This window comes from Toxotes jaculatrix, chromosome 4, assembly GCF_017976425.1.
Source record: "Toxotes jaculatrix isolate fToxJac2 chromosome 4, fToxJac2.pri, whole genome shotgun sequence".
Classification (NCBI taxonomy): domain Eukaryota; kingdom Metazoa; phylum Chordata; class Actinopteri; family Toxotidae; genus Toxotes; species Toxotes jaculatrix.
In genome coordinates this window covers 25,303,026-25,329,059 of record NC_054397.1, presented here as the reverse complement: position 1 = coordinate 25,329,059, position 26,034 = coordinate 25,303,026, and the positions used below count along the sequence as shown (strand labels likewise).

The window sequence follows — 26,034 nt, the reverse complement described above, 5'->3', positions numbered from 1 at the left end:
AGGGGCTGAATTAAAATGATCAGGGAGAGGAGATGGGGGAGGGTTATGTAGCTTTGCTTTTTGTTGAATGGAGAGTGGTCTCAGTGTTTTGGTAGTGAAGGGGACAGTCTTTATTTTATGTTTCACAATTAACAAGTGCCTGGTAAGAAACACAATAGATATGAATCTTAATAGTCAGTAGGGAACACAAGCACCATTATTTCACTGGCCAACAATGTCCTTCACAGTACCCTGCATCTTAACAGGCCTGCGCTGCAGTTAAATATATCAACCCATTCTGCTTATGAAAATGAACAAATGAAAAAAGAAGACAAAGCAGCTTGTTTGCTTTTTCAGTATTAGTTCTATAATTCCATAATTTCTCCATATATTTGGCAGTTGGCCTATGAATATATTCTCATTCCATTAACATGTTAAAGGACCAGTGTATATGATTCAGTGGCATCTAGCAGTGAAGTTGCAGATTGCAATCAACTGAATACCCCTCCCCTCACCCCTCTCTTTCCAAACAGAAGATAGATAGAAGAACCTACGGTGGCCTTCTGGTAACATAAATGAAGAAAAAGGCCCTCAGTAGAGTCAGTGTTTGGATTGTCCATTCTGGTTTGTCCATTAGCCCTTAACAGTCAGAAGACACATACCCCTTCGGGAACAGGAAGTCCAAAGAAGTAGGAGCTACATCCATTAGGTTCTGGCATCTGGTATCCAGGACGAGGAAGAGGAGCTTTACCTGAGAGGAGGAGGCACAGCAAAGTATTAGATGTGGGTCATGTTTCACAACAGGCCGGTGGAAATGTGCTGGATTCTGTTTGATAATCATGTGGCTTTAAAAGTAGATCCATGTTTGCACATAGAGAAGCAAAGGTTACTGGTTCATATCCACTGACATGATGTTTGACACATTCCCCCAGTCACCACATGAAACCTCTCCTATCATGCTGGGGTCACAGTCCGTTTCCAAGCCCGTTCTCAGACGATAACAGAGATGATGGAAGTGGGAGAGTTTACAATATCAGCCTGAGTAAATCCTATTAAGTATCTTTAAGTATGAGAGTATTGTAAAATATATTACATACATTACAATGATTGCGTGGAACTCAAATGGGCAATTTCCAGACAGAAGCCGCTAACATTATGACATTATATGAACACTATCCATTAAGTCCTTATCTCACTAGATTAGTTATTAAAGAGCAACAGAGGAGGAGTATTTGTAGAAACACTTTACCCACTGCTGATAAATTCACTATCCTGAATGATTTTATATCATATATATCAGTGGTGGACCACAGTGACTGATAAAAGGTCGACATCATTTTAACTTCAGCCACACTGCATATGCTGAACACACTTATTTATGACAGGCTTACCATATCTACAGCGGTACTGGCACACTCCATCACGTCCGCCCATGAACTCCAGCATCGAGTCAAAGTAGCTGCCGACGGCCTCAAAGCTGCCTCTGAGAGAGTTCAGTCCCCACTCTTCATCTGCGTCCTCCGCCTGCGTGCCATCAGAGGCCTGGCCTGGTGGTGGAGGCGCTCCTGCCTCTGAGTTCTCAGCCTCCTGACTGACGGCACTGTGGATGAACAGGCCCAGCAGGAGCAGCAGGGGAGCGAGAAGGGCCCTGCGGGTCATCCTGAAGCTCAGACAGCTCAGTATGAACAGAGTTAGACTTCAGAGACTGAGGGGGAACACAAACACTCTCACAGAGGCAATACTGAAACTGTCTGCATGACCTGAACTTTGAGCCACACACAGGGATGGCCTCATATGTGGAGGAACAAAGTCCAGCTTCTATCTCATCTTTTTAACATGTCTGGGCTTTTATCATTCTCACTGATTGATGAGAGGTAGAGTGTGCTTGTTCACTGTTCAGCCAAGGGGATTCAATTACATTTTAATCCCATTCATTTTAGACTTGATCTCTCTCGACATTAGCATCAAATAGAAAACTGGATTTGCTATAAAATGAGAGAGCACCACCCTGGTGCCAGGTTCTGAAAAGTTTATCAGTGATCCTTGGTTTGTGGCAGGATGGATGTTGTTGGTGTGTGTGTGTGTGTGTTTGTTTCTCATAATAACAACAATATGACCAAATTATGATTCTCTGAGGCTAGCTAGTGTGTATGCTTGTTTCATTATGAAAGGCTTTTGAATGGTTGCTTGATTCATTCATTTTCATCATACATGTTTATTGAGGTCAGGCGGTGTTGTGATTGTTTCAGAGATTTCTGAAATAATATGTCAGGTAATAATAGTTAATAACAATAATTTATCATTATTTACATTTGAGAAAAAAAGAATATCTGTGCTTAAAAAAAACAGGGAATGGACAAAAAAAGTTATGTTGCACTGTTGTAATACAGAGTCAGTAACAGGGTATGTACTCTTAGTGTTTTTTTTGTTTTGTTTAAGAAGAACAGGACATGATATTCAGAAAGTGAGAACTTGCTGAAGTGCATTTTTATCATCATGTAAACATCATGTACGCCACCAAACGTATCTGGCAATATAAAACCTCACCGTTAGGTGGCGCCACGTGGGCCCCCGTCCCCGCCCCCGTCCACATTCGGTAGAGTCGAGGAAAGTGACGTACGTCTCAAACACGGAAGAAGAAGTAAACGATGAAGTGATGTGTGGACGCACGTGAATAACGTTTGACTGCACATAAGACTGGAGTATGTTGTGGCTCGTCAGGTATCCACAGAAAAACAGACGAGCACAGGTGATACCCGGATACACTTGTCCGCTTTCATTTCAAGGTTTATGTGCGCGAGGCAGTGTTGTTTAAACCACCGCGAGCATCTCCCGTGTGCGCAGGTGGCCAGTTGTGTTTTTTTCACTTAATATCTTCTGCGGCTTTTCCCACGGGGAGCAACAAATAACGAAAGCCGAGAAAAATAAAATGGCTTTCGTAAACCTGTTCACGAATCTGTCTGCTGAAGACGAAGCTTTGAAGAGCCCAGGTCAACCAGCCATCACACGCAGGTGTGTAAAGACAGAGAGACCATTAGCTTTGACGTGTTTGAAGGAGCAGGTTTGATCTAATGGCCTCAGTCATGTTGTTTCACAGGTCTGAGAGAGGTCATGGTAAAAGAGGCAGTGCCAGAAAGAGGAAAACCCAGGATGAGCAGACTTGGCGTGACAAGAAGGTGGGTTAAACTTTTATTTCACTGTACCGGAACATCACATAACTCATCTGTGTGGCCTTGCTGATGTTTAACATTTAATGACACATTTAATGAAATTGTGTTAGCTGCACCACTACATCAGATGAGATGTTAGGTAGGTAGAGTCTGCATCATTTTCTTTTTCTTCTCAAATCTTTATTGGCAAAAGATTTGCAGCATTGAAAACAGCAACAACATAAAAATAAACACTGTCAAGGAAATTCATTCACACAGTCCTGCTGATGGATTTATTTGTAGCTCCATTCAGACGTTGTCATTTTGAGTCTGGTATAGTGTCCGTTATTCCTGTATTTCTTCCCAATGGGCTTCTTGTAGTCTCAAGATGTGTATCATTAGTCTCACTAAGCAGTGATTATCAGCCATTAGTTCTTAGTGGAGATACAACATTGTAGTCATGGCAACAGTTTCACAGTATGAAACCACTACTTTAAACTAAAGTACATCAACACCAAAGACAAATTCAACATAAATAACTGAAAAAAGCGTCCTGAAAAAATATCTTCAGGACTATGAAGCAAAACAAATCATTTCATAAATTTGGTGTTTCAGATGTTTGTTAATGAAGATGAAGACAATTGAATCAATTCAAATGTAGGAAATAAAAGGTAAATAGTCTAAAGTTACACGAAACATTATTTAGAGTTAGGGTTACTGCAGGACTGTTGAATTAGTTAAATGCAGTTTGTGTTGCTTGTTTGCACAATGTGAATTAAAACTTACTGACTTACTAAACCTTACAGTAGCCATAGACGTGTACATTTCCTCAACATTTAATTTCTGATCATTTTCCTCCCACAGAAACATTGTTATCCAGCCCTGACAAGCAAGACTTATCATGCTAAATCCTTTAAAGACAACGAGTCCAAGTACATGCGCTGCCATATGCAGAACACCGACAGGGAACGTTCAAGTATTGGCCACAATAACATGAATCACAAAGGTCAGAATTACAAAGCCAAAAATAACCAGAACGTCAACAACCAGGGGGGGCGGAAAAATCAGTATCAACGTGAAGGTAGAGGACGATATACCAACAGAGGTGGACACTTTCAGACGAGACCTGCTTCAAGAAGAGGTGGAGGAGACGGTGAACGTAAAGATGGCAAGCAGGTAAGCAAAGCACCTGGTCTGTGTTTATCAGGACAATTATCCATCGTCAGCCTGAAAGAAAGGGCACTTGCATGATGCCCACTTGCTGTTACGGCAGAAGAGACATTCACATCATTCATTTTGTGTGTCCACTGAAAACCGTGCTACAGATGGAAGTGACTCATGCACTCTCACTCCCTCTCCCCACATTTTATTTCTTTTTTGTGTCAGTAACTGAAAATCTGTTGTTGACATTGTGCAGTGAAAGCACCACACATGGGAAACTGCTAAATTCACGTGATTCAATAACTAATTTAATGTAAGATGTACTAAAGAAAATGTTTCAAAAATAAGTTAACGAATTTGTATTTTTTGGGTTTTTTTTGTAAATCTGATTGTCGTGCTCATCTTTCCTCTCAGGGTGCTCAAGTGGAACGCACAAGATTTATGACCCAAGAGTTTAAGGACCAGAATGCTTTGTTCGTGAATGGACGGTTACTTTGTCGACATTTCCTTTGGGGAAAGTGCATTAAGGCAGGTTACGCCAAAACTGACAAGTTTAAGTTACTTGTAAGATTGAAAAAAGTCCTTCGTCATCAGCCTACAGTGTCCTGACGTTGCTTTTTTCCCCCTTTCCTGTTTGCAGGGTGATGATTGCCAGCTGGAGCACATCCATGGTTGCAACGATCTCATCCAAGAAGTTTGCAAATTTTACATCCAAGGATTTTGCACGAAAGGGCAGAGCTGCCCATACATGCACAATATCCTTTGGTTCAGCTGCAGTGATGCTCACATTTTCCTGGCATTAACTCATTGCAGTGATGAGTGTTGTACTTGTAATTCTTAGAAGCTTGAGGCTGTTAAATACCTGATATTTCCTTCACTCAGCTGCACAGTCCTTTCCTTGCAAGTTCTTCCATAAAAGAGGAACGTGTTCTCTGGGAGCAGATTGCAGGTTTTCCCACGAGCCACTGACTGAGATCACTAACCGACTGCTGGATGAGGTGTGTATGTAAGAGAGCTGTCATGAAAGTTTTCTTTGAATGTTTTGTACGCATCGGTGTGTGCTGAATCTGCTGTCATCTGTCACTGCAGGCATTAAAAAGAGAAAATGAACTCTATGAACTTACAAAAAAAGCCGAACAGGAGGCGTCAGGACAGCCAGCAGACGCAGACGCAGAGCCAGAAATTACAGAGGAAAATAGGACCCCTGATGTACTGATGCATCCGATCAGGTATGCACATACAAACTGACGCTTGTCACTGTGATTCTGCAAAAATATCAGTGTATAATATTTGACATTAACATTATTTAATCATCCATACAAGTTGTGACATGTGGGATAAACCTTCACCTGATATCGCATTATTTTCCTTTCATTTTCCAGGCCTAACTTTTACAACAGTGGAGAAACAAACTCCGAGCAGGAAGCATTGTCACGTCCAACTGAAGAACTGTCTGATATCATGGAGACAGGTGTCCCATCACAGACATCAGATGCTGCCCAACCCCACAGCCCTGCGCCAACTAACCTTAATCACAAGGAGCCAGTGTGTTATTCAGTAGAAGCGGTGCTCGGACGTCAGCTGTTCAAACCATTCAGTTTCTTTACAACTCCTGGAAGTCAAGAATCTGCACCTCTCCCTGTTCCACTGTCTGCTTCTGATTGTACTTCAGGCTCTGCAAACCAAAGCAAAGTTCCCTACTCAGCGGATGCTGTTTATACTGTCAGGTCCTGTAAATCAGTGGGAAATTCTACCTTTGGCCATATACCCGCCCCCGCTCCTGCACAAACTGTATCGTATGCTCCAAAAACTCACTGTGAAGAGCTCACTGATCCTCTGCAAAGCTCAACAACAGAGAAGGGTTTGACTTCTCTAAATACCAGAAATGAACTGAATAAATCCCAGGAAAAAATGTTTAAGAGCTTGTCATCCCTCTCAGTGCACACTGACCTGATTTCAGAGACCTGCCCTGATCTTACTCTGGCCTCTGAGGATCACAAGAAACAAGGTGGGGAAATGCCAGAATCCCTGAAACCTGCTCAAAGAGGTCCCCCCTTCAGTAGGAAAGAAGATCTGAAGCCACATCTTTCCGGTCTGACATCAAACTCACAAGCTTCAGTAAAGCCTCTTTGGCCCTCTTCATGTTTCTCAGAGTGTAACGACAGGGCTGCTGTTCCTGCTGTTCCTGTGACCTGCTCCGCTGATTCTGGAGACTCTGTCAGTCCTGATTTAGCAGAGAAACAACCCACTGAGATCCATCAGCGCCCCAAAAAGACACAACCTGGCCTCAAACTCGGCACACGACACCTGAACGACACAACAGCCACGGAAACCACAGCAGAGTGCAGCAGTAAAATGGCTGATATGTCAGTTGGATCCAAAAAGACCCAGAACAGATGGTTTTACAGGCTTTTTGAGGGACCTATCACTGACAGGCTGCAGCCAGCACCAGCGTCTGGAACAGCTCCTGCTTGTACTCAAGCCTCTGTTCAACCTTCCTGTTCTACTCTACCGTCTGCACATTGCACAAGTGAAGACATACATGTGGTTGAACCAGGCGAAGCCTCGGACAGGCCCTTCCTCAGTCTTTTTGCTACCCCTCCCAGTGCTTCCTGTTCGCAAGGGTCAAACCCATCATCTGATAAAACATCTGCTTTACAGGGCTCTGAACAAAGAGCTTCTACTGTAGAGACATCTCTCCCACACCAGGTCAGAACTGATGTCAAACAAACGTCTCGCAGGCCGACGTCTCCTGAATTTAGCCCTAGTCCTAAAAGTGAAAATGAGGATGTTTTATCTGAGCCTGTAAATGAACCATCAAAGCAGCAGGTGAATCCCGTCTGTAGCCCTGCGTGCAGTTCTCTCCGTGAGATGTCCCCCTGTCCAGCTCCTGGTGGTGACACTGCAGATCCAGCTACAACCCAGGCTCCTCAGCAGCTGCCCGACATGCCATCACCCAAAGGTAAGGACATGTCGTGTGGACACTGGTGTGAAAGGCAAATTTGTGCCGCTGAAATGTGTTGTCAGTGCCTTGTTCATTTTGTAGGATCTGCAGCGGCAGCCGCTTCAAATTCAGTTCTGAAGACTCTGTTTCTGTGCCTGAGCCCATACCAACAGGATGGAGAGCAACGGGACAGTGTCCCCATCAGTGTCTCCTCAGGTCTGCTGTGTATTCATTCCTGTTAAAGAAATTTCAAATCGGATCCCTGTATAAAATCTTGTCATCCTGGTAGAATTGAACAGTAGTCTGTTGTTGTTTTAATTGCATTTCAGAAAGTGAAAAGAAGGAGAAATCCACCACGGCGTGTGACTTTGTCAGGCAACAGCAGAAGAGGAAGAATAAGAAAAGACAAAAGAATAAACTCAAGGTGGGCGTTTTACCGTGAGGACAGGGCAACTTTTTTTTTTTTTTTTTTTTTTTTACTGCTGCGATATCCAGTGATGTACCTCACCAAATCTGAAACTTGTTGCCAGTAAATGCTTGAAAATATTTTTTTTACTTTGTCACTTTCACTTTGTTTAATTGTATGACTTTATTGCCTGTTTATAAGTATTATACTGCCTTTATCCCATTTTTTGACCCACATACAGTTGGATCGATGAAGTCTAAGTCCAAAAATCCCTGATATTTTCACTTAAACCTGGAAATAATGAGAAAGTTATGTCATGTAAAATGAAGAAGAAATATTTAAAATTCTGTCAGCAAACAGACTGAAGCTACTTTGGGTCTTGGACCAGTGTAACTCCTTTGTAGTGAAGGTCAGATTTCCTTGAGTTGTATCCTCAGGTGGATTTGATCTGCTGATCAGAGGCTCGTTCAGCCAGTGTTCACCTGTTATAAATAAGGGCGTGCCTCAAGTTTCCAGCAGATCATTGCTCACGAAGTAACTTTGTGATAGTGGAAAAATGGAATCACAACTAAGTGAAAGTGACAGAAGTCAGATTGTTATTCTGAGGAAAGAGGGTCTGTCTCAGTTTATAAGGGGGAAGAACATGGTTCTCTAAAACATTTTGCAGATTTTGGATCAGTTGTGCCCAGAGTACGATCAAGCAAACCAAAACTGACCACACCATCAGAAGATCAATTTGAAAGTGAAATAAATAAATAAAATAAATAAAACAGAATCTTTCCAGCCTTGTCCTGTACACACATGCTTTGGATGCTGTTTGGATTAGTTTTCAGAGCTTGTATTGGCCATGAGACTGTTGAGCTCTGTAGTCGGTTGTTTTGTATTCTGCCTTTCCCTGGACAGTGTGTGTCCTCTGTTAACTTTGTGCCTCTCTCCTGTTTCCCTGTTGTTGTTGTTTGTAATGTGCTGCTCAGGCTCAGTATCCCCACCAACAGTCTACAGAGAAAACAGCTACACACTCATCAGAGCACCAGTCCTCTTTTCACACCTCTCCAGTCTCTTTGGAGGCAGCAGAATAATCCGCTGTCAGCAGTCCTGCTATGGATGAACCTCAGGCTGGAACCTCTGGCACACACAACTTACCATTCAAACCAGTGACGCTACTGATGGAGCGTCACACCCTGCCGAGACTGAAGCACACATCAGAGGAAGGCAAGTGGGTGAATGGGAACATGGCGGTCACACCACCCAAGGACCTTTTTAAGACTTTAGACAGCACTTTGGACATTAACGTTGGAATTAGTTAATTACTTCTTTTTTTTTATCTCACCAACAGTCTGAAGTAAAAACATTTATTCTTTTTTTGCCAGTGTTCAGATTGAAAATGAATGTAGATATTGTGTGAATCAAAGCTCAAAGTGCTGACCTTTATAACCAGTATGTGTTTATATTTCATTAGGATGTTTTAGTTTGAAAATAAACTCTTTGTTTCTTCAGATGTCGGCTCAGTCCATACCCTTTTCAAAAAGCTTTGACTGAATATCAGTGCATCAAACACCTTCTGCAGTGGTTCTGCATACATGAACTTCATGCAAACATCCTGAATTTTTGCTGTTTATTTTTTTTGTCAAGAAATATATCAGACACAAATATAAACAACTCAGGCTCCTGGGTTTAAATCAGGATACATGCTTTTTTTTTTATTAAGCTGAATAAAGACAGTAGCCACAGCTTTAAAGGGCTTTTTTCTTTTGATGTTTTCTATGATTGTAGTACAGAAATTACGTTGGACAATGAGAAATATGTACATTTCATCAACACTGCACCACAAACGTTGCATGCTGCTGTGTGTATGTTTGGGGTACAGGCTGATTTTCCTTGATTGCAATGATTTCTCGACAGCAATAATATGTGCAATAGTCTTGTAATAAGCAGAGGAGAGAGAAGAGGGTGCAGTTGGCATGGTGTGGAGTGGGTTATATAACAAGCATTGATACTGACCTTAAATTTGAGTAGCTGGTGTAGTGTAACTGTACTGTATATGTAGGAAAGCAGCAGTTACCCACATCAGTGTGGAGGAACAGCAATATTCTCATCATTTCTGCTTCAATTTTAAACAATTACGGTTTTATCAGTTTTCAATTTTTGACCTTTTGCATGTTTTTCCCAGCATGCTACTCTCTTGCTGAAGTTCATCAATACAGGTGTCATCTCCTCAAAAATGCCTTTTAAAGGGAATCTGTAAAACACAGTAATCATTTCCATTCAGGTCACACTTAAACAAAGAGCAAGTAAAAAAAAAAATGTAAATGCAGACAGAAGAAACTAAATGATTGTTTTTCTTCATACGGCTCACATTGTGATTATGATCACACTTCAAATGCTTGTAGCGTGCATAGCTCTGATCGTGTTTGTTCCATTTAAACACAAATGTCTTAGTGTGAAATATATTTATGTTGGTGTCTTAGGTTGCATAAACAAAGATGCAAATATACTGACTGTGCAGACAAATAGTCAGCCTGCGGCGCTGTGCTGTATTCATTGTGTTGTATTCATTGTACATACCTCAACAGCAGCCCGCCTTCTGGCGTCCACGCTCAGGACGGCACCCGCGTCCTCGCTGTCGACTTGGAAGAAGTCTAGGCTGATGCTGATGGGCGATAACGTGTCTTCCACACAGATCTGCAAGAAAAACATCATCTGTATATTCTGATGGTAAGATTGACTTTCTTATTGCTGTTGTTGTCTCGCACTTTTTATTTGATAGAATTGACTATGAAAATTAACTTGAAAAATTTGGCCCCAACTTTAAAGAATAATTACTGAGACATGACATGTCAGAATTAAAGGTAGATCGTGTAATTTCTAGTAGTGTTACAGAGCTGTTTATGTATGAGCATATTGTTACCCAGTGACAATGAACTTTGTTGATTTACAAGAACCCTCTACCAGCCCATTAGTTAGTATTAGCTTAAATAATTCATGCACAATATATTTTAAAATGCTTTACAGAACTTCTTCCTGCTTTCCAGGTGAAGTATTGACAGAAAGATCAAGGGAAATTTAGGAAATCATCATCTATAGCTAGATACCCAACATTTAAAACATACAAGGAATGATTTATAAGTTCGTGGCCTACGGCAGAATTAATTTCATCTGCAGTTCAGCTCTTTGAGTGACTGCACAGAAAGTGTAAAGTTAATAACTTTTGTGTTATTTCTCTTTCAGCTAATTGAAAATTAGAAGTCAGATCTGTCTGAGAAAACAGACATCTATCACCAACAGGGGGGGGGGGGGGGGGGGTCCTTCACCTGATCTGACCTGACCTGATTTGGCACCCTCAACCTACTGCCTCTTCCCCAAGATGAAGAAGGAACGATGTCGTCATTTCTGCTGTGAACGAACTTCCTGGAGGTCCTAGACCCTGACTTCCACCAAGAAGGGATCTGTATCTTCCACGACCACTTGATTAAGAGAGTGAACGTAGGAGGGGACTATGCTGAATGTGGTAAGTTTTCTAAAATTTACTCCTTCTACCATGGGCCACAAACTTATTAATCCCCCCTTGTATAAGGTGAATGTGGTCTTCTGGAGAATCTCCATACTGGCATGTGGATGGGGTAGCTGAAGCAGGTTTCTTTATCTCTCAGCTCGTAGGTGGACGTGAGATTCCTAGCTTTCCTATCAGTTGGACTGAAGAAACCACGATGCGTTTGTCTCATTGGATCCACATCAATAGTGTATGAGATGTTCAGTCCTGAGTTCACTGTCCCTGCAAAAACAAGATTCTCAGGGGATAAGTTACTTTTTTAAAATACTTTTGGCCCCTCCCCTTAACACAGTCCCTTATCGGCTCTGCTCCCTACCTGGTTTACTGTTTGTTGTTTCATCCATTTCAAAGCAGGTTGTCAAGTTAACCATGGGTAAACTTTCATCTGTGTTGCCTGGGCAGTCAATTTTCTCAGTGCTTATTTCCTCAGGTTGAAAAGACAGACGTGCCGTGACATTAAATACAGGCCTGGACCTGAAAGGCAGTCATTAAATTGATTACAAATGGATTATTAAGGCACTGTATAATGGTATACTAATCAATGAAGAACAACAACAACTCCCAACACTATTTCTACAATTTCAGCTCACTCACTGTATTCTGGCAAAGCCGTGAATGAATTAGTTTGAGACAGATGCTGTTTTAGTTTGTTTTGTACACATGCCACTTACCTCACGCACTGATATGCAATATACTTGATATATACCTCAAGACAACAGCAGTGCACTTTGATCCAATTACAATACGTGGTAGTCCGTCCTCTCCCAGGTCAATGTCCCCATCAATGACCTGTCCAAAGTATCTCAGCCCAGGATTAATTTTTTCTCCCATGATTCTCTGGAATTACAGAGAGCTGTCAGTTGAACCTATGATTTGTGCACAGATTTGAGTGTACTCATTAGAGAGGTGGTGGAAACAAATGGCACGTTTACAGCTATTTTAGTGGGTGGTCATGTTTGAAAGGAAATGCCAGCTTTATTAAAACGTTGCTAACATTTAGTGCTAGTAAATACTTTGATCGTGACTGTGTATTTTATCTTGTTCTGTACAGCACTTTGTAACCATGTTCTGAAACCTGCTATAACAATGAAGTTATTGTTATTTTTATTGTCTTTTTTTGCTTGCCTGCTGCATGCTGAACAGTCAGGAAGTCTGCTGCCGTGATAGGAATCTTTCTACTCAAAGGTTCAAAAGATTCAAACATTCAAAAGATTTTTATTGTCAATTCACTATATGTGCAGGACATACAGACAAATCAAAGTACTGTTTCTCCCTTACCAAGTGAGAGGTGCCATTGTAAAATAACCTACCCCTGAAAAATTAGAAAAAATGTTAAGTTCCCTCTGCCTCACCTGGCTGAAAGTGCTGCGTATCCCTGTGCGTCGGTCACCAAGGTAGATGTACACAGCCCCCTTGTTTTCATCCTCAAGGGGAGCTCCAACAGCAACATCTCGGAGTCCATCTCCATTCAGATCTGCAAGGCTGGATATGGTGGTGCCAAATCTACCCATGGATGCCACTGTTACATTCAGTTCACGTTTCAGTTGCATCTGTGGGAATTAAAACCATAATTGATTAAGAAGAAAGAAAACAACTGCATTCATTTTCTCTCAGTAACCTGATGAAAGCTGCTCCCACCTCATCAGTCAGTGAGTAGACGTAGATCTGGCCTTCTCTCTTCTCCTGAGGCTGGTAAAACAGTGGAGCTCCCACCAGCAGGAAGTCAGTGGTACTATCTGAGTTGATATCTACTGAGCACAGCTCTGCACCAAAGTAGGAACCAATCTGAAAATATGTGGACAAATGACAATGACACACACACACAACACTGATGCCGCACTGAAATAGATAGTAAACGTGTTAAATTCCCACAATGGAGCCAAAATGGTGAACGCTACTTTTTACTGTGTGCCAGTCTGCCTTTATGTTTTTCTCAGTCTGTTTGTTTTTAGTTAGTTCTCTTTTGCTTTGTTATAATTTAACAATAAGGATTCAAGTACAAAATATGAATACAAGTAAAGTTAGGATAGATATTCTTAGCATTTCAAACACTCTCAGTCATTTAAGTACAAGAAATCATTTGACCAGTTGCCAACCTGGTCTCCGTTTAGTCTCTGAGCTGGGATCCAGTTGTTGCCATTGTGTGTGAAAAGTACAACCTGTCCTGTGTGCTCAAATCTCGGTGCACCCGTGAAGTATAGAGGAGCGTTATTCTTCTGTCCGACAGCAATAGAGTATCCTGCAACAGTGACAGTCACATATGACATAATCCACTAAATGTTCACTAACATCAAAGCGTTGTACTTCAGTGATGGCAGCCTTTAGTTTAAGGACAAATATAAAATTATGTTCACTTCACAAGAAGCGATTGTGTGTCTTACTTTGAAGCAACTGTAGATACCTTTTCACTGAGTTTATGATCCCATGCATCTATTTGCTATATTTACAACACAAACCTATTTTTACCCATCATTTAAACTGGAAACTGATCTGATCATTTACCTCTGCATATCTCAAGTCACATCAAAAATCCTTTGAATAAAGGAGCAGGTAATCTGTAGAGAGAGAAATGAGTTTACCCATGTAAGAGGCATTCTGCATGTGTGGGTCTTCAATTTGTGTTTCTGTTTGTCCACGGAGCTCTTGGAGGGAGCCCCGCCAGTTGTTTGATCCCACTGACCCCAGGACCAGGGTATCCTGTTAACAGAAATATGCAAGTCTGGTCAGAGCACAGACAGGAGTGGTACTACCCACCTGCAGTTATGTTGGGAGTTAACAGATCAATGGCCCAATCCCACTTGCTGCAGTTAGACTGCTTTGATTGATTTTGGTTGGTCCAGTGAGGCAGCAATTAAGAGTTCAAATAAGCAGAAACCCTGTTGTCTCCAACCTGACTTTTTTCATACTTTAAACTATTCTCATACATTCTTCATCGAAGACTTTTCTGTCTAAAGATATTGTTTATTTTCACTTGTATGAATGAACAGTTAGAAATCACTGTGATGATTTAATATAGTTATGGGTTAAAGATGTTGATTTTGACTTCACTCACGTCATAGAAGACAGCACTGAATCCACTCTGAGACATTTCTCCAGATATGTCTCCTACCCGAGCCCCACTGGAGCCTAAATGTGAGACATAAATTAGTTCTTTTTTTCCATGTCTTTTGCATTAACATTATCAACCAAAGAGAGAAAAAAATTGAATATCACCTTCTATTTTAAAGATCTTTATTTGAACGTTTTCCAGTATTCCTGTGAGTCTGTCTGTTGGTTTTGAAACAATGTCCTCAAATTTATCCAGCTTGGCAGCTTTGACCTGAAAGCAAAATGCTGCTTGAAATGATGAAGTACCTCCAAGTTTGATGTGAGAAAGACAAACAGCACAATGTTGAACTCAATCACTCGCTGGAATCAATAAAAGCTTCACAATCAGAGCTTGGCCATGATTGTTACAGTACTAATTAGATTGTTCACATGCTGGTAAAACCATGTCTGAACAATTGTTTTTCTCTGAGAAATATCACTGTATCATCCACATAGGACAGAACAGGTCCATGAGTTGACAAGTAAGACTGAATAATGGGACATGTTGTATCACATCCCTTACCCCAATGACAAAGCGAATGATGTTTTTAGCATCATATCGTTTAATAATCCCAAATCTGTCGCTGTCACTGGGATCTCCATCTGTGATTAGTACCAGAACTTTGGTTGCACCAGAAGAGGCGCCTGCATGTGGGTTTTCCAAGATGTCTTCCCTGAAACAAATGTAAAAATAGCACGTGTGATGCTCAGAATAAACCAAACTGTTTATACATATGAATACATTAACATTTATTACTTCAACAAATAAGATGCCCATAGTCTTCCTGTGGCACTGTGGCAGTTCTTGTTATTGAGAGTTATTTTAAGGTTATTTCTTGAAGAACTGTTTCAAGACTTTGAGAGCTGTGTGCATAATGTGACTAAACTTACAACACAAATTTGAGGGCTTTGTGTGTGTTGGTGAGAGTCTTCATGTGGGGTTCTCTCTGAAGTTTATCAAGAGCGGTACCAGCTTCATAGTCATTGAAGTCAAAGACCTTCCTGTAATCTGATGAGAACTGAACTGCTGCAAACTGGAAAACAAAAGAGACGACAAAATACAGAATTTATGAAATTACATAATTCAACAAATAAATGCTATGAATGCTTCCATGTTGCGGTGGTGCAGTGACCTTGATCGATGTGTCCTTAAGGCCATTTATTACGTCCACTATGAAATCTTTATTTTTCGCAAACTCATCTCCAGTCATACTCCCTGATCCATCAAAAAGAAAGACGAGGTCCACTGTGTCTTTTGTGCTTTCTGCAAAACATATTTGGAGTGAAGATTTAAATTGAATATTTTGTCAGAACTAAAGTACTGAGAATAATATTTTGATGCAAGAAGAACAGGAATATATAACCACATACAGTAGTTGGGAAGTTTGCTGTATTTTTAGATACTACAAATGTTTGTAGTATCTTTAAATATTGCAAACTCCCCAACTGTCTTTTACCTTGGAGAGCAGGTGTGGAAGAGGAGATTTTCTGAAGTTGATCTGTGATCCTGTAGCATACACTGTGTACTTTGGAGTTCCCATAGCATGCATGCATTACACTGGAACTGCAAACCTACATCAGAACATGACAGACTCCGATGAGCTTCAGTGGACTGGACCCGAGACTGAGACCAAATTTAAGTACTACAGCCCTTGGTTGAGAATTATTTTCTGGTATTTGATCGATGTAAATATTCCACAAAATGAAGAAAATGATCAGTATCCACCAAAATGTGGCTAACTAGGTTAGCATTTGCTTACTGTTTGCAGATATGCTAAAGCAGATGTGCATCTGATGCACCTGATGCACCAAGCAACATTTAAGGACTTTGTCACGCTCCATGCCAAATATTTTAAATTTTAACCTTTGAAAGTTTTGTGCATCTGGAGGAAAGGGCGCTTAATATTTGACAACTGACACATCCTTGAGGTTGGGTTGAGGTTTTGAGTGGTATGTCAGCTGTCCAATAGCAAGTCAGAAAAAAAATGTGATCAACTCTGCTGCAACCTATGAGTAAAACAAAATGAGTACTTAAAGTGAGAGAAAACAGTGAAACTACACACTAGCTAGTACACTTAGTACACTATGAAAAATGTGGTTTTGCAGTGGCAGCAGGTCAAGCAGGGCAACCCAGATGTGCCTCTTCCCAGTAACATTTTTCAGCTCCTCCTAGGGGACCCTGATGTGTTCCTAGGCCAGATGAGTTATATACTGTTGCCCATAAAGTTGAAATAAAATATATTTTACCTCTTCTCATGAAATAATTGTGACAATGGGATTTATTCTTGACAGATAAAGTGTATATCTTCTCAAAACTCTTCCAGTGTGATTACTGATGTATATAAATTGGAATAAAAAGAGGAATGTGTCTGAAAACAAAATTATTCCAACTTCATGGACAACAGTGTATAATCTCTGCAGTATCTTCTGGTTCTGCCCCAGGGCCTTCTGCCAGTAGGACGTGCCCAGAAGACCTCCAATGGAAGGTGCCCAGGGGGCATCCAAATCAGATGCCCAATTCACCTCAATTTCAACTCAATTCAATTCAGTTTTATTTATATAGCGCCTTCCACAATCAAAATTGTCTCAAAGCTCTTTACAGAGACCCAGAGTCTGACCCCAGAGAAAGCACTTAAGGCAACAGTGGCAAGAAAAAACTCCCTTTTAACAGGAAGAAACCTTGAGCAAAACCTGGCTCAGATGGGGGACCCTCCTGCTGATGGCCGGGCTGGGTGAAAGGAGGAAAAGGAGGAAGATAGGACAGCTGGGAATGGAGGAGAGAAGAAGGACATGCAGCATATAAAACATGATACAAACAGGGTTGGCAGTGGACAATGTTAGAAGGCCAGCATTTAGATTACAGAACAGTTAGTGGATACTGTGTGCTCAGCAGATTACAGTTAAGATAGAAAACAGAGCACAGAAGCAAAAAGCTGTCATGATTGGTAATTATTTACATTACAGTCTGCAGAGAATATTAATCCTAAATTTACCTGAAGCAGAATGGAACATTAAACATAGTAATGTGTTAGAAATGGATCATTGTAAACAATAAACAGCAGCAGGTGGGTGGAGCCAGGACCACAGACAGAGAACATGCAGCTCTGGAGCCAGAGACACCTGCAGAGAGGTACAGAGAAAGAGAGACCAGAGAGAGAGACAAGCACAGGACTACGGAAGAGAGAGGACACAGAATTAATGACATGTAATAAAGGCTAATACATGTGAGAGTGGGTCTGAGGAGAGAAAGAGAGAGAAGAAAAGAGGTGTGCAGAGGATCATGGGAAGTCCCCCAGCAGCCTAGGCCTATAGCAGCATAACTAAGGGATGGTTCAGTTGCCTGAGCCAGACCTACTATGGGCTATATCCTTAACTGTGACAGCGCCTATAGAAATAATTGTGACTAACTATAGGTTTAGTCACAATAACTAAAACTGTAACTACAACTAATTATAACCTTTGTCAAACAAAAAAGTTTTAAGCCTAATTTTAAAATTAGAGAGGGTGTCTGCTTCCTGAACCCAAACTGGCAGTTGGTTCCATAGGAGAGGGCCCTGATAGCTAAAGGCTCGGCCTCCCATTCTACTTTTAGAGATTTTGGGAACCATAAGCAAACCTGCATTCTGGGAACGAAGCAATCTGTTGGGATAATATGGTACTATCAGCTCTTTGAGATATGAGGGAGCCTGGCCATTGAAGGCCTTATATGTAAGGAGAAGGATTTTAAAATCAATTCTGGATTTTACAGGAAGCCAATGAAGAGAAGTTAATACAGGAGTAATATGATCTCTCTTTCTAATTTCAGTCAGCACTCTCGCTGCAGCATTTTGGATCAAGTGGCTCCACTCTGAGCTCCCCCTTGATATCAAAGTTCCTAACCCTATCTCCAAGGGTGACCCCTGCCACTCTGTAGAGGAAACTCATTTCAGCTGCTTGTATGATGATGATATCTCGCATGACCCCAAGATACTTTCCCCAAGAAAACAGACACAACTCTCAGTCTGGTTATACAGGGACTGAATGGCATCTAGTGATGGCCCTGGGACCCCATATTCCCTCAGTACCCCACCATAAGTTCCCCCAAGGGACCTGGTCATAGGGCTTCTCCAAGTCCACACAGCACATGTATGTAGACTGGATGGTTAAACTCCCATGACCTGTCAAACAACCCTGCAAGGTAAAGAGTGGGTCCCAGCACCTCTCAACCTGGGCAGCTCCAGAAAAGGTTAAGGTCCAGCCCCAGCCTAAAGATACTATTTATTTGCACCTGTATGAATAAACAGTTAGAAAGCACTGTGATGCCTTTATATAGTAATGGGTTAAAGATGTTGATTTTGAATGTGCCCAATTTTTGTGTTTTTGACTTCACTCACGTTATAGAAGACAGCACTGAATCCACTGTGAGACAGTTCTCTAGTAATGTCTCCTTCCCGAGCCCCACAGGAGCCTAAATGTGAGACATAAATTAGTTCTTCTTTTTTCTCGTTTTTTGCATTAACATTAACAACCAAAGAGGGGAAAAAATTGAATATCACCTTCTATTGTAAAGATCTTTACTTGAAAGTTTTCCAGTATTCCTGTGAGTCCGTCATAGTTCTCGATTTGGAAGGTATATTGGTCTGTTGGTTCTGAAGCAATGTCCTCAAATGTATCCAACCTGGCAGCTTTGACCTGAAAGCAAAATGCTGCTTGAAATGATGAAGTACCTCCAAGTGTGATGTGAGAAAGACAAACAGCACAATGTTGAACTCAATCACTCACTGGAATCAATAAAAGTTTCACAATCAGAGCTTGGCCATGATTGTTACAGTACTACTTAAAGTATGAGATTGTTCACATGCTGGTAAAACAATGTCTGAACAATTGTTTTTCTCTGAGAAATATCACTGTATCATCCACATAGGACAGAACAGGTCCATGAGTTGACAAGTAAGACTGAATAATGAGACATGTTGTATCACATCCCTTACCCCAATGACAAAGCGAATGATGTTTTTAGCATCATATCGTTTAATAATCCCAAATCTGTCGCTGTCACTGGGATCTCCATCTGTGATTAGTACCAGAACTTTGGTTGCACCAGAAGAGGCGCCTGCATGTCGGTTTTCCAAGATGTCTTCCCTGAAACAAATGTAAAAATAGCACGTGTGATGCTCAGAATAAACCAAACTGTTTATACATATGAATAAATTAACATTTATTACTTCAACAAATAAGATGCCCATAGTCTTCCTGTGGTACTGTGGCAGTTCTTGTTATTGAGAGTTATTTTAAGGTTATTTCTTGAAGAACTGTTTCAAGACTTTGAGAGCTGTGTGCATAATGTGACTAAACTTACAACACAAATTTGAGGGCTTTGTGTGTGTTGGTGAGAGTCTTCATGTGGGGTTCTCTCTGAAGTTTATCAAGAGCGGTACCAGCTTCATAGTCATTGAAGTCAAAGACCTTCCTGTAATCTGATGAGAACTGAACTGCTGCAAACTGGAAAACAAAAGAGATGACAAAATACAGAATTTAGATGACATTACATAATTCAACAAAGAAATGCTATGAATGCTTCCATGTTGCAGTGGTGCAGTGACCTTGATCGACGTGTTCTTAAGGCTGTTTATTATGTCCACTATGAAATCTTTATTTTTTGCAAACTCGTTTCCAGTCATACTCCCTGATCCATCAAAAAGAAAGACGAGGTCCACTGTGTCTTTTGTGCTTTCTGCAAAACATATTTGGAATGAAGATTTAAATTGAATGTTTTGCCATGATTAAAATATTGAAAATAATATTTCCAATAATAAGAAGAATTTACAACCACATCGTTGGGAAGTTTGCAGTATCTAAATGTCTCTTACCTTGGAGAGCAGGTGTGAAAGAGGAGATTTTTTGATGATGATCGGACATCTTGTAACACACTTTGTTCACATAGGAGTTCTCATGACATACATGGACTACATTGGGACCGCAAACCTAGAACACACCACAAGAGGCCCAAGAAGTTTGAATCATGAGATTAATTTTTCTGAGTTTGAAGCAATGTCACAGAGAAACAATATTTCCAATTAAATGCAAATGATTGTGATTTTCTTACAGTGAATTCGGAGCCTGTGGAGTCTGCAGCTATCGACAGTCTAAAGTGCTTGACAGGTATTGTTGGGTCTGTGAGAGAAATTTCTATGACAATAGCAACTGATTAGTGCTATTCTTGAAAAAATACCATCATTCAGCTACAGTAAGAAACATGGCTTAATCCAAATGCCCAGATTTCCCTGCACATGCACAGTTTGGAAGTAACAGTCCATGACATCCAGATTGCCAACGCACATTTAAAAAAAATGTCCATACTTCATAAAACAGCTACTATTGCCTCTATTTCAGCTACGCTAATATTAATAATAATTACTAATAATAACACAATTTAGATCTATCCATCTAGCAGTCCACCCAACAGCTATACCTGCTTATCTTCGAGGATTGCAGGATGGGAGCTGGAACCTGTCCCAGCTGACACTGAGCAACAGGACATGTCACCAGTCAATCACAGGACCACAATATAGCTCAGTGTCTTTGTGTATTAGATGAAATAACTGTAGGCACTTCAAACACATCGCAGTATATTTGTCTATACTGGAACCCTCTGGACGTTGTCTGCAAGTCCTGAGGGAGAACAGTTGGATTTAGCCCATGTGTTCATTTTAGATTTCATACAGACAGGTTACAAATGAAAGGTAATCCTGAAAAAATGTGTGACATGCAAATACTCAAATACAGGTTATGAGGGGTTGTTGAGTGGTTTGATGAAAATCCTGTGAATCATATACTATGACCTCGTTGCTGTTACATGGGTTTAACCAAGCTGAACACCTACAGAAGATTTTGCTAGTACTTGTTAGGTAGTGCTTTCCACCATCATGATCAAAATGCCACATGAGGGAATATCTCTGTGAGGAATGGTGTTCATCGCTCCAGCAGAGTTAACGAAACTTGGACAAACAAAATGTACTAAAGCTGTTCTGAAGACTTGAGGTGACTCATCACATTACTAAAACATTTTTATATTAGTTTTTCTTTAAATTTATTGCAAATCTGTATTTCTACATTGTTCGATTTTAATGTTTTATTGTCTTTAATGTTGTGTTTAATAGTGTCAAAAAACATATTTGTGTACCTGGAATAATGAGGCACTGGTGGGTTTGATTTAGATCAGATTTGCATGTTTCTTCAGATCCATTTATCTGCTGCGGTGCAGTGAGTATCCTGTGGATTAGATCAACAACTATGGTAACAGTAATCTTAAATGTGGACATTTATGATCTTTGCAGTTTATTCCTGATTATTAAGCTGTAAAGTCTATGTGCACCCAGTTCCACGCAGTTCCACAGCAAATACGATTTATGAATAAGAACCATGTGCATGCACATGGTTTTAGAAATTTGACAAAAACAATGTATGTGCATATTTCTATTTGTGTATGCAGATTTTTATTTGTGAATCTACATAACTTTTATGCATGTGGCCCATGGTATAAATATACAGTTTGTATCTGGATGACATCGGCTCACAGGCCTTTACATTTACACCTGATATCTATAAGTTTTCACTTTATCTTGATTCTGCCTAGAATATGATTGGATGTCAGCATGTAAATTAGTCTGAGATAGTGGACAACAATCATGGTGAGTCCCTTTATCAAGGAAGCGAAGCTGCTGTACAGACTCAACTCATGTTTGTTTATTTGTATTTCCCTTTTCTATGGAAGGGGATCATCTTCACCTATTTCCTTGCTTACTTACTTAGTGGTAAATGTAATTTCTGCTAAATTAAAACAACAACAACTATTTAATGATATGAGTAATAATAGCAAAGTCTAGCTATTACCAGCAGTGATTTTCAGCTGAAACAACAGTACCTACCCATCGTTCTTGCCGTGTATGAATTCAAGTACTTTTTTTCTAGAGAAATCTGTTTGTGCCATAGTGGAGACGTGGGATGTTGCCGTATCAATGTTGAAAGCCGAAGATGCAGAGATGGCTGAAATTTGTGAAAAGAATTGACCATGTTTAAATGAATTCAGCAAGATTTAATTTAATGTAAAGTTTTGCCAGAAAACTTGCTAAAACTGTGATATACTAATTAAAAATCAAATTATTGAGGGGCCCTTGTGGGGAAGGCCCTGGCCTTGTGTGATGTATGGAACACACATGTTCTGTTCTCCTCAGTCCGTCCCTCTCTTGTTGAAATTGCCACCACTATACAGTATATTCTTGGTCCACTCACATGCAGGCCTGCCCAGCTCTCCCCCTGCTCCTTGGCTATTTGACTCTGCATAGTCAGAGCCGTAGCTTGAGAGGCTGACAACCTTCTCAATTTAAACTTCTCCTATCTAAAACCTCAGTTTAAAACTCTGCTTTTTCTTCCTATCACATGAGAAACATCTGCTTTTTCCATTCAAAATTCCAGGCCTCTGTCTCAAATCCTAGGAATCCAACCTCCTCCCTTCTCCATGAGGCTTTGTCTGTCTGTGTTGAAAAGCTTAACAATATCCCAAATTTCTTCCCCATGTAATGCTTCCTATATCAGTCAGCCCCACACGCAATCTACGCAACCCTCCTCAGTCCCACTCCTCCCGCCTTCGTCTCCATCTCTCTCAATAGGATCTCAGGCGTAATAGTAAGAGCTTTCAAATCAGCCACAGTCGCTCACTGAAATGGACCCCTCAGATGTGAGATTAACATAGTGGGAAATATAGATTTGCTGCAGTTCGTGATCATGCATACAGTAAAACAGCTCTTGAATACAATCATTACATAAACAACTTTGCTTGCTTCCAAACAAACTTGTGAAACAAATTCAACTGTCCGTCATTTACTGGCAGACAGAAATTATAAGACCTCAAAGGAAGGTAGGAACTTTGGAATGTAAACAGTTTGTTAATGAATGAATCCAAGCAAAATAACAAACAGTAATTCATGTCCTTTTCTGGGCATGGGTGGCTGCTGCCGTCCTTGGACCAGAGATTTTGCTGCACATCTGACACTTGTCCTCCTTCATCATTACCAGAAGGTCCTGTTTACCACATCTCGTATCAGTTTGAACTCTACTGTTTTTAACCCTGCCACTCCTGACAAAAGATGTTGATGATCCTTATGCTCGCACACATGTTCATTCACCATTAAACCTCTCCGTAATCTTAGGGCGACTGCTCTTGAAAACCCAGACTCTGTTGTCTTTGTAAGCAGGTCACCTTTCCTTTAGCTGTTGCAAAATGTTATGCTAGAAAATATGACTTGAAGCAAGTACTGCAAGAAGCATGAGGAACAGAAGAGATTCAAGGCCATCTGGACTAAACCATAAAACTGCCCTGTGTGATCATACTTTTTTATTTAGGCTTAGCAACCTGCATTTCAACAAAACAAATGGCACAACAAATGCTGAGGGATAAGTGATGTATCACATGAATAATCACGAATGGCTGACTGAAAGACAAATGACAACAGAAGACCTGCAAAAGATCTTGGCACATAGATATCACAGCCTTCAGCCATTACATGGACGAGAAGTTAAGACACATATGACACATATATGAGGCTTGGAAGAACTTAAAGCCATGACCACAGTATTCCTAAAATCCTGTTTGCAGCCTTGATTTTAGGATGCAAATCCCCACAAAGCCATAAATATGATGTTTCTACATTTCTGTTTGTGCACAGATTTTAGCTTTGGACAGAGACAGGTTAGCTGTTTTCTCTTCCCCACTGTCTTTACATTGGGTTAAGTTAGACACATGCTGACTCCAGCTGCGTACTTCAAGCACAGAGTTTTTATCTTCTCATTGCACTCAAGGAAAGAAAATCAATAAGAATATTTCCCAAACTAAAAAGCAGATGTTTGTCATGTGCTAAATTATTTCCTCAGTCTTTCAGCCTCAACACCACCTTTAGCTCTCTCCCCAGACATATAAAGTATTCTTACTTTTGTAGATGAATATTGTTTTAAATCTTACCAACAGCCACCGTGTAGGTGAGCCAGATAATGTCATTCTTCACATGCATCTTTTCCATCAGTCTTCTCCAGACTAAGGGACTGTATGAAAATGATTAGAGGAGATGAGGGTCAGAAAAGGGGGAGGGTATGTTAGCTGAAGGAGGAGTCCTCCTTCTCATTTGGAAGAGCAGAGGAGGACTTATAATTTTTTTTTCCTTACCCTGTATTTTTTTTCTTAGTCCAATGTATCTGAGAGTGTGCTGCACATACATAACTCTAGCTTTAACAGCCTCACTTATGGCAGGCTGTTGCAAAATGCTCTGCAAAACAGTTGTCCTTCTCCATTTACTGGCAGAGAGCAATTATAAGACCTCAAAACGACTTTGGAATGCAAACAACAGGTTAATGAATGCATCCAAGTGATACTGTCTCTCTTTCTTCCTCTTTCAACCTCAGTGCCCCTCACTGCCCCAGCCTCTGCATTTCTATATTTTACAATACTTGCCATTTCTCATCTGTCTACCAGATGCCCTTTTGTAGTCTCCCAGTCTTACTCCAGCCTGATCCTGATCCAATACACAGTTTCTAAGGTTTCTGCTCTACGAATTCTGCCTGTAGTCTGTACCTGCTTTTAGACCACCTCTGGCCTGCCTACGTGACTTGTCCTGTTGGATTTGTTTGCCTTTTTGGACTGACTTCAAATTGCATATCTACAAGCCTGTTTTTGAGCATTGGGGGTCAAGGATTGTTACAAAGTGTAGTAGATCACCGTGGCCTGTTGTTCCACTATTTTAATATTTCCTCTTACCTGTTCCTCTACCCACTTTCTTCAAGATAATATAAATGTATTCTTGGTTTTTTCCTCTCTGCTCTACTCTTTAATGATACTTTGTGATTTTGATTGATTTGAAAATATGACTGCAGAATCTGTAGCAGCTGTATCTGGGATCCATATACTTATGTAGCTGTAACAGCCAACTTTCTTGTCACACATCTACTTCAGAGATTCAAATAGTCCTACTGCTCCAATAGATTATAATATATTTAGATGAGAGTCCATACTGTATGCTGTGATATTGCCACTTCATCTAAGCAGCTGAAATGTTTCTATTTTCTTCTTTTCCCAGCTTGTCAGTAAAACCTCCATCCTCACTGCTCACTCCTGCAGACTTATCTATTGATCACCAATTAGTTTTGACTAAATTAAGAGTTACAATCAACATTTTCTGTTTGGCAGCTGGTCTGGACACAGGGCGAATGCCTGCTATCAAAATAACAAGTTGGATGTAAAATAGTATTAAACATAAAGCATCTGTGATCAGAGACAAAATCACCCAATTTTAGAGAGCTAAGTGTCATGCCTGAGGAGAATGCTAGCTTGGTTATGGGTGGGACCCTTTACCTGTTGTAAAAACTTTAAAGATATGATATTAAGATATGTCATTAGTCACACCATCTACATGGAAACTGAAATCCCCAAACACAGTCACTGCATTGTCCTTGACAATAAATCACCACTTAAACTTTACAAACAATCACTAAACAACCTCCAGAACCCCTTTCATTACAAGTGAGTGAAACAAAGTAAAGTGCATGTTTTTACAACAACATATTCTTTCTCAATTCTTCTTTTCACTTATAAAGAACATAAAGCATGTCACAAAAGTAATGCAACATGCTGCACAAACAAGAAGATATTTAACAATGAAAAAGCAAAAGAAAATAAAGAAATACATACCACGTAAATGCTTACTCTCACAGGATCTGACAAACTGATTTG

The 26,034-nt window shown here is 40.5% G+C and overlaps 3 protein-coding genes across 3 annotated transcripts in view; 1 reads left to right on the top strand and 2 right to left on the bottom strand.

The window, feature by feature from the left end:
- LOC121180771 (group XIIB secretory phospholipase A2-like protein) overlaps nt 1-1,721 on the bottom strand; it is a 2,510-nt gene extending 789 nt beyond the window's left edge. Inside the window, exons 1-2 of the mRNA XM_041036414.1 lie at nt 1,371-1,721; nt 642-730 (exon numbers count right to left, since the gene is read on the bottom strand). Of these exons, the coding sequence (XP_040892348.1) occupies nt 642-730; nt 1,371-1,638 (357 nt within the window). The 5' untranslated portion in view covers nt 1,639-1,721. The remainder of the gene's footprint in view (nt 1-641; nt 731-1,370) is intronic.
- Nucleotides 1,722-2,624: 903 nt separating this feature from the next.
- Nucleotides 2,625-9,199, top strand: LOC121181055 (mucin-4-like). The gene is made up of 11 exons (XM_041036836.1): nt 2,625-2,991; nt 3,077-3,155; nt 3,993-4,304; nt 4,704-4,817; nt 4,930-5,044; nt 5,178-5,287; nt 5,379-5,518; nt 5,672-7,251; nt 7,336-7,449; nt 7,563-7,657; nt 8,614-9,199. The coding sequence occupies exons 1-11, from the start codon at nt 2,909-2,911 to the stop codon at nt 8,716-8,718; spliced, it is 2,847 nt and encodes a 948-aa protein (XP_040892770.1). The 5' UTR covers nt 2,625-2,908; the 3' UTR covers nt 8,719-9,199.
- Nucleotides 9,200-9,349: 150 nt separating this feature from the next.
- On the bottom strand, nt 9,350-25,677 carry LOC121181056 (integrin alpha-L-like). The gene is made up of 19 exons (XM_041036837.1): nt 24,274-25,677; nt 22,184-22,301; nt 21,439-21,527; nt 20,362-20,444; nt 20,126-20,240; nt 19,859-19,989; nt 19,615-19,757; nt 19,247-19,397; nt 18,812-18,947; nt 14,242-14,315; nt 13,769-13,886; nt 13,286-13,428; nt 12,828-12,974; nt 12,542-12,739; nt 11,896-12,026; nt 11,506-11,663; nt 11,245-11,411; nt 10,205-10,321; nt 9,350-9,878 (listed from the first exon to the last, which is right to left on the bottom strand). The coding sequence occupies exons 1-19, from the start codon at nt 24,329-24,331 to the stop codon at nt 9,855-9,857; spliced, it is 2,301 nt and encodes a 766-aa protein (XP_040892771.1). The 5' UTR covers nt 24,332-25,677; the 3' UTR covers nt 9,350-9,854.
- Between the last annotated feature and the right edge of the window lie 357 nt (nt 25,678-26,034).

Coding starts and splice junctions, on each gene's coding strand:
- LOC121181055 (XM_041036836.1), top strand. CDS start 2,909: ATGGCTTTCGTAAACCTGTTCACGAATCTGTCTGCTGAAGACGAAGCT. Junction 4,305..4,703: donor AACGTAAAGATGGCAAGCAG/GTAAGCAAAGCA, acceptor CTTTCCTCTCAG/GGTGCTCAAGTGGAACGCAC. Junction 4,818..4,929: donor TTTGGGGAAAGTGCATTAAG/GCAGGTTACGCC, acceptor TCCTGTTTGCAG/GGTGATGATTGCCAGCTGGA.
- LOC121181056 (XM_041036837.1), bottom strand. CDS start 24,331: ATGGAAAAGATGCATGTGAAGAATGACATTATCTGGCTCACCTACACG. Junction 19,990..20,125: donor TTTCACACCTGCTCTCCAAG/GTAAGAGACATT, acceptor TATGTTTTGCAG/AAAGCACAAAAGACACAGTG. Junction 11,412..11,505: donor AACAACAAACAGTAAACCAG/GTAGGGAGCAGA, acceptor TTGTTTTTGCAG/GGACAGTGAACTCAGGACTG.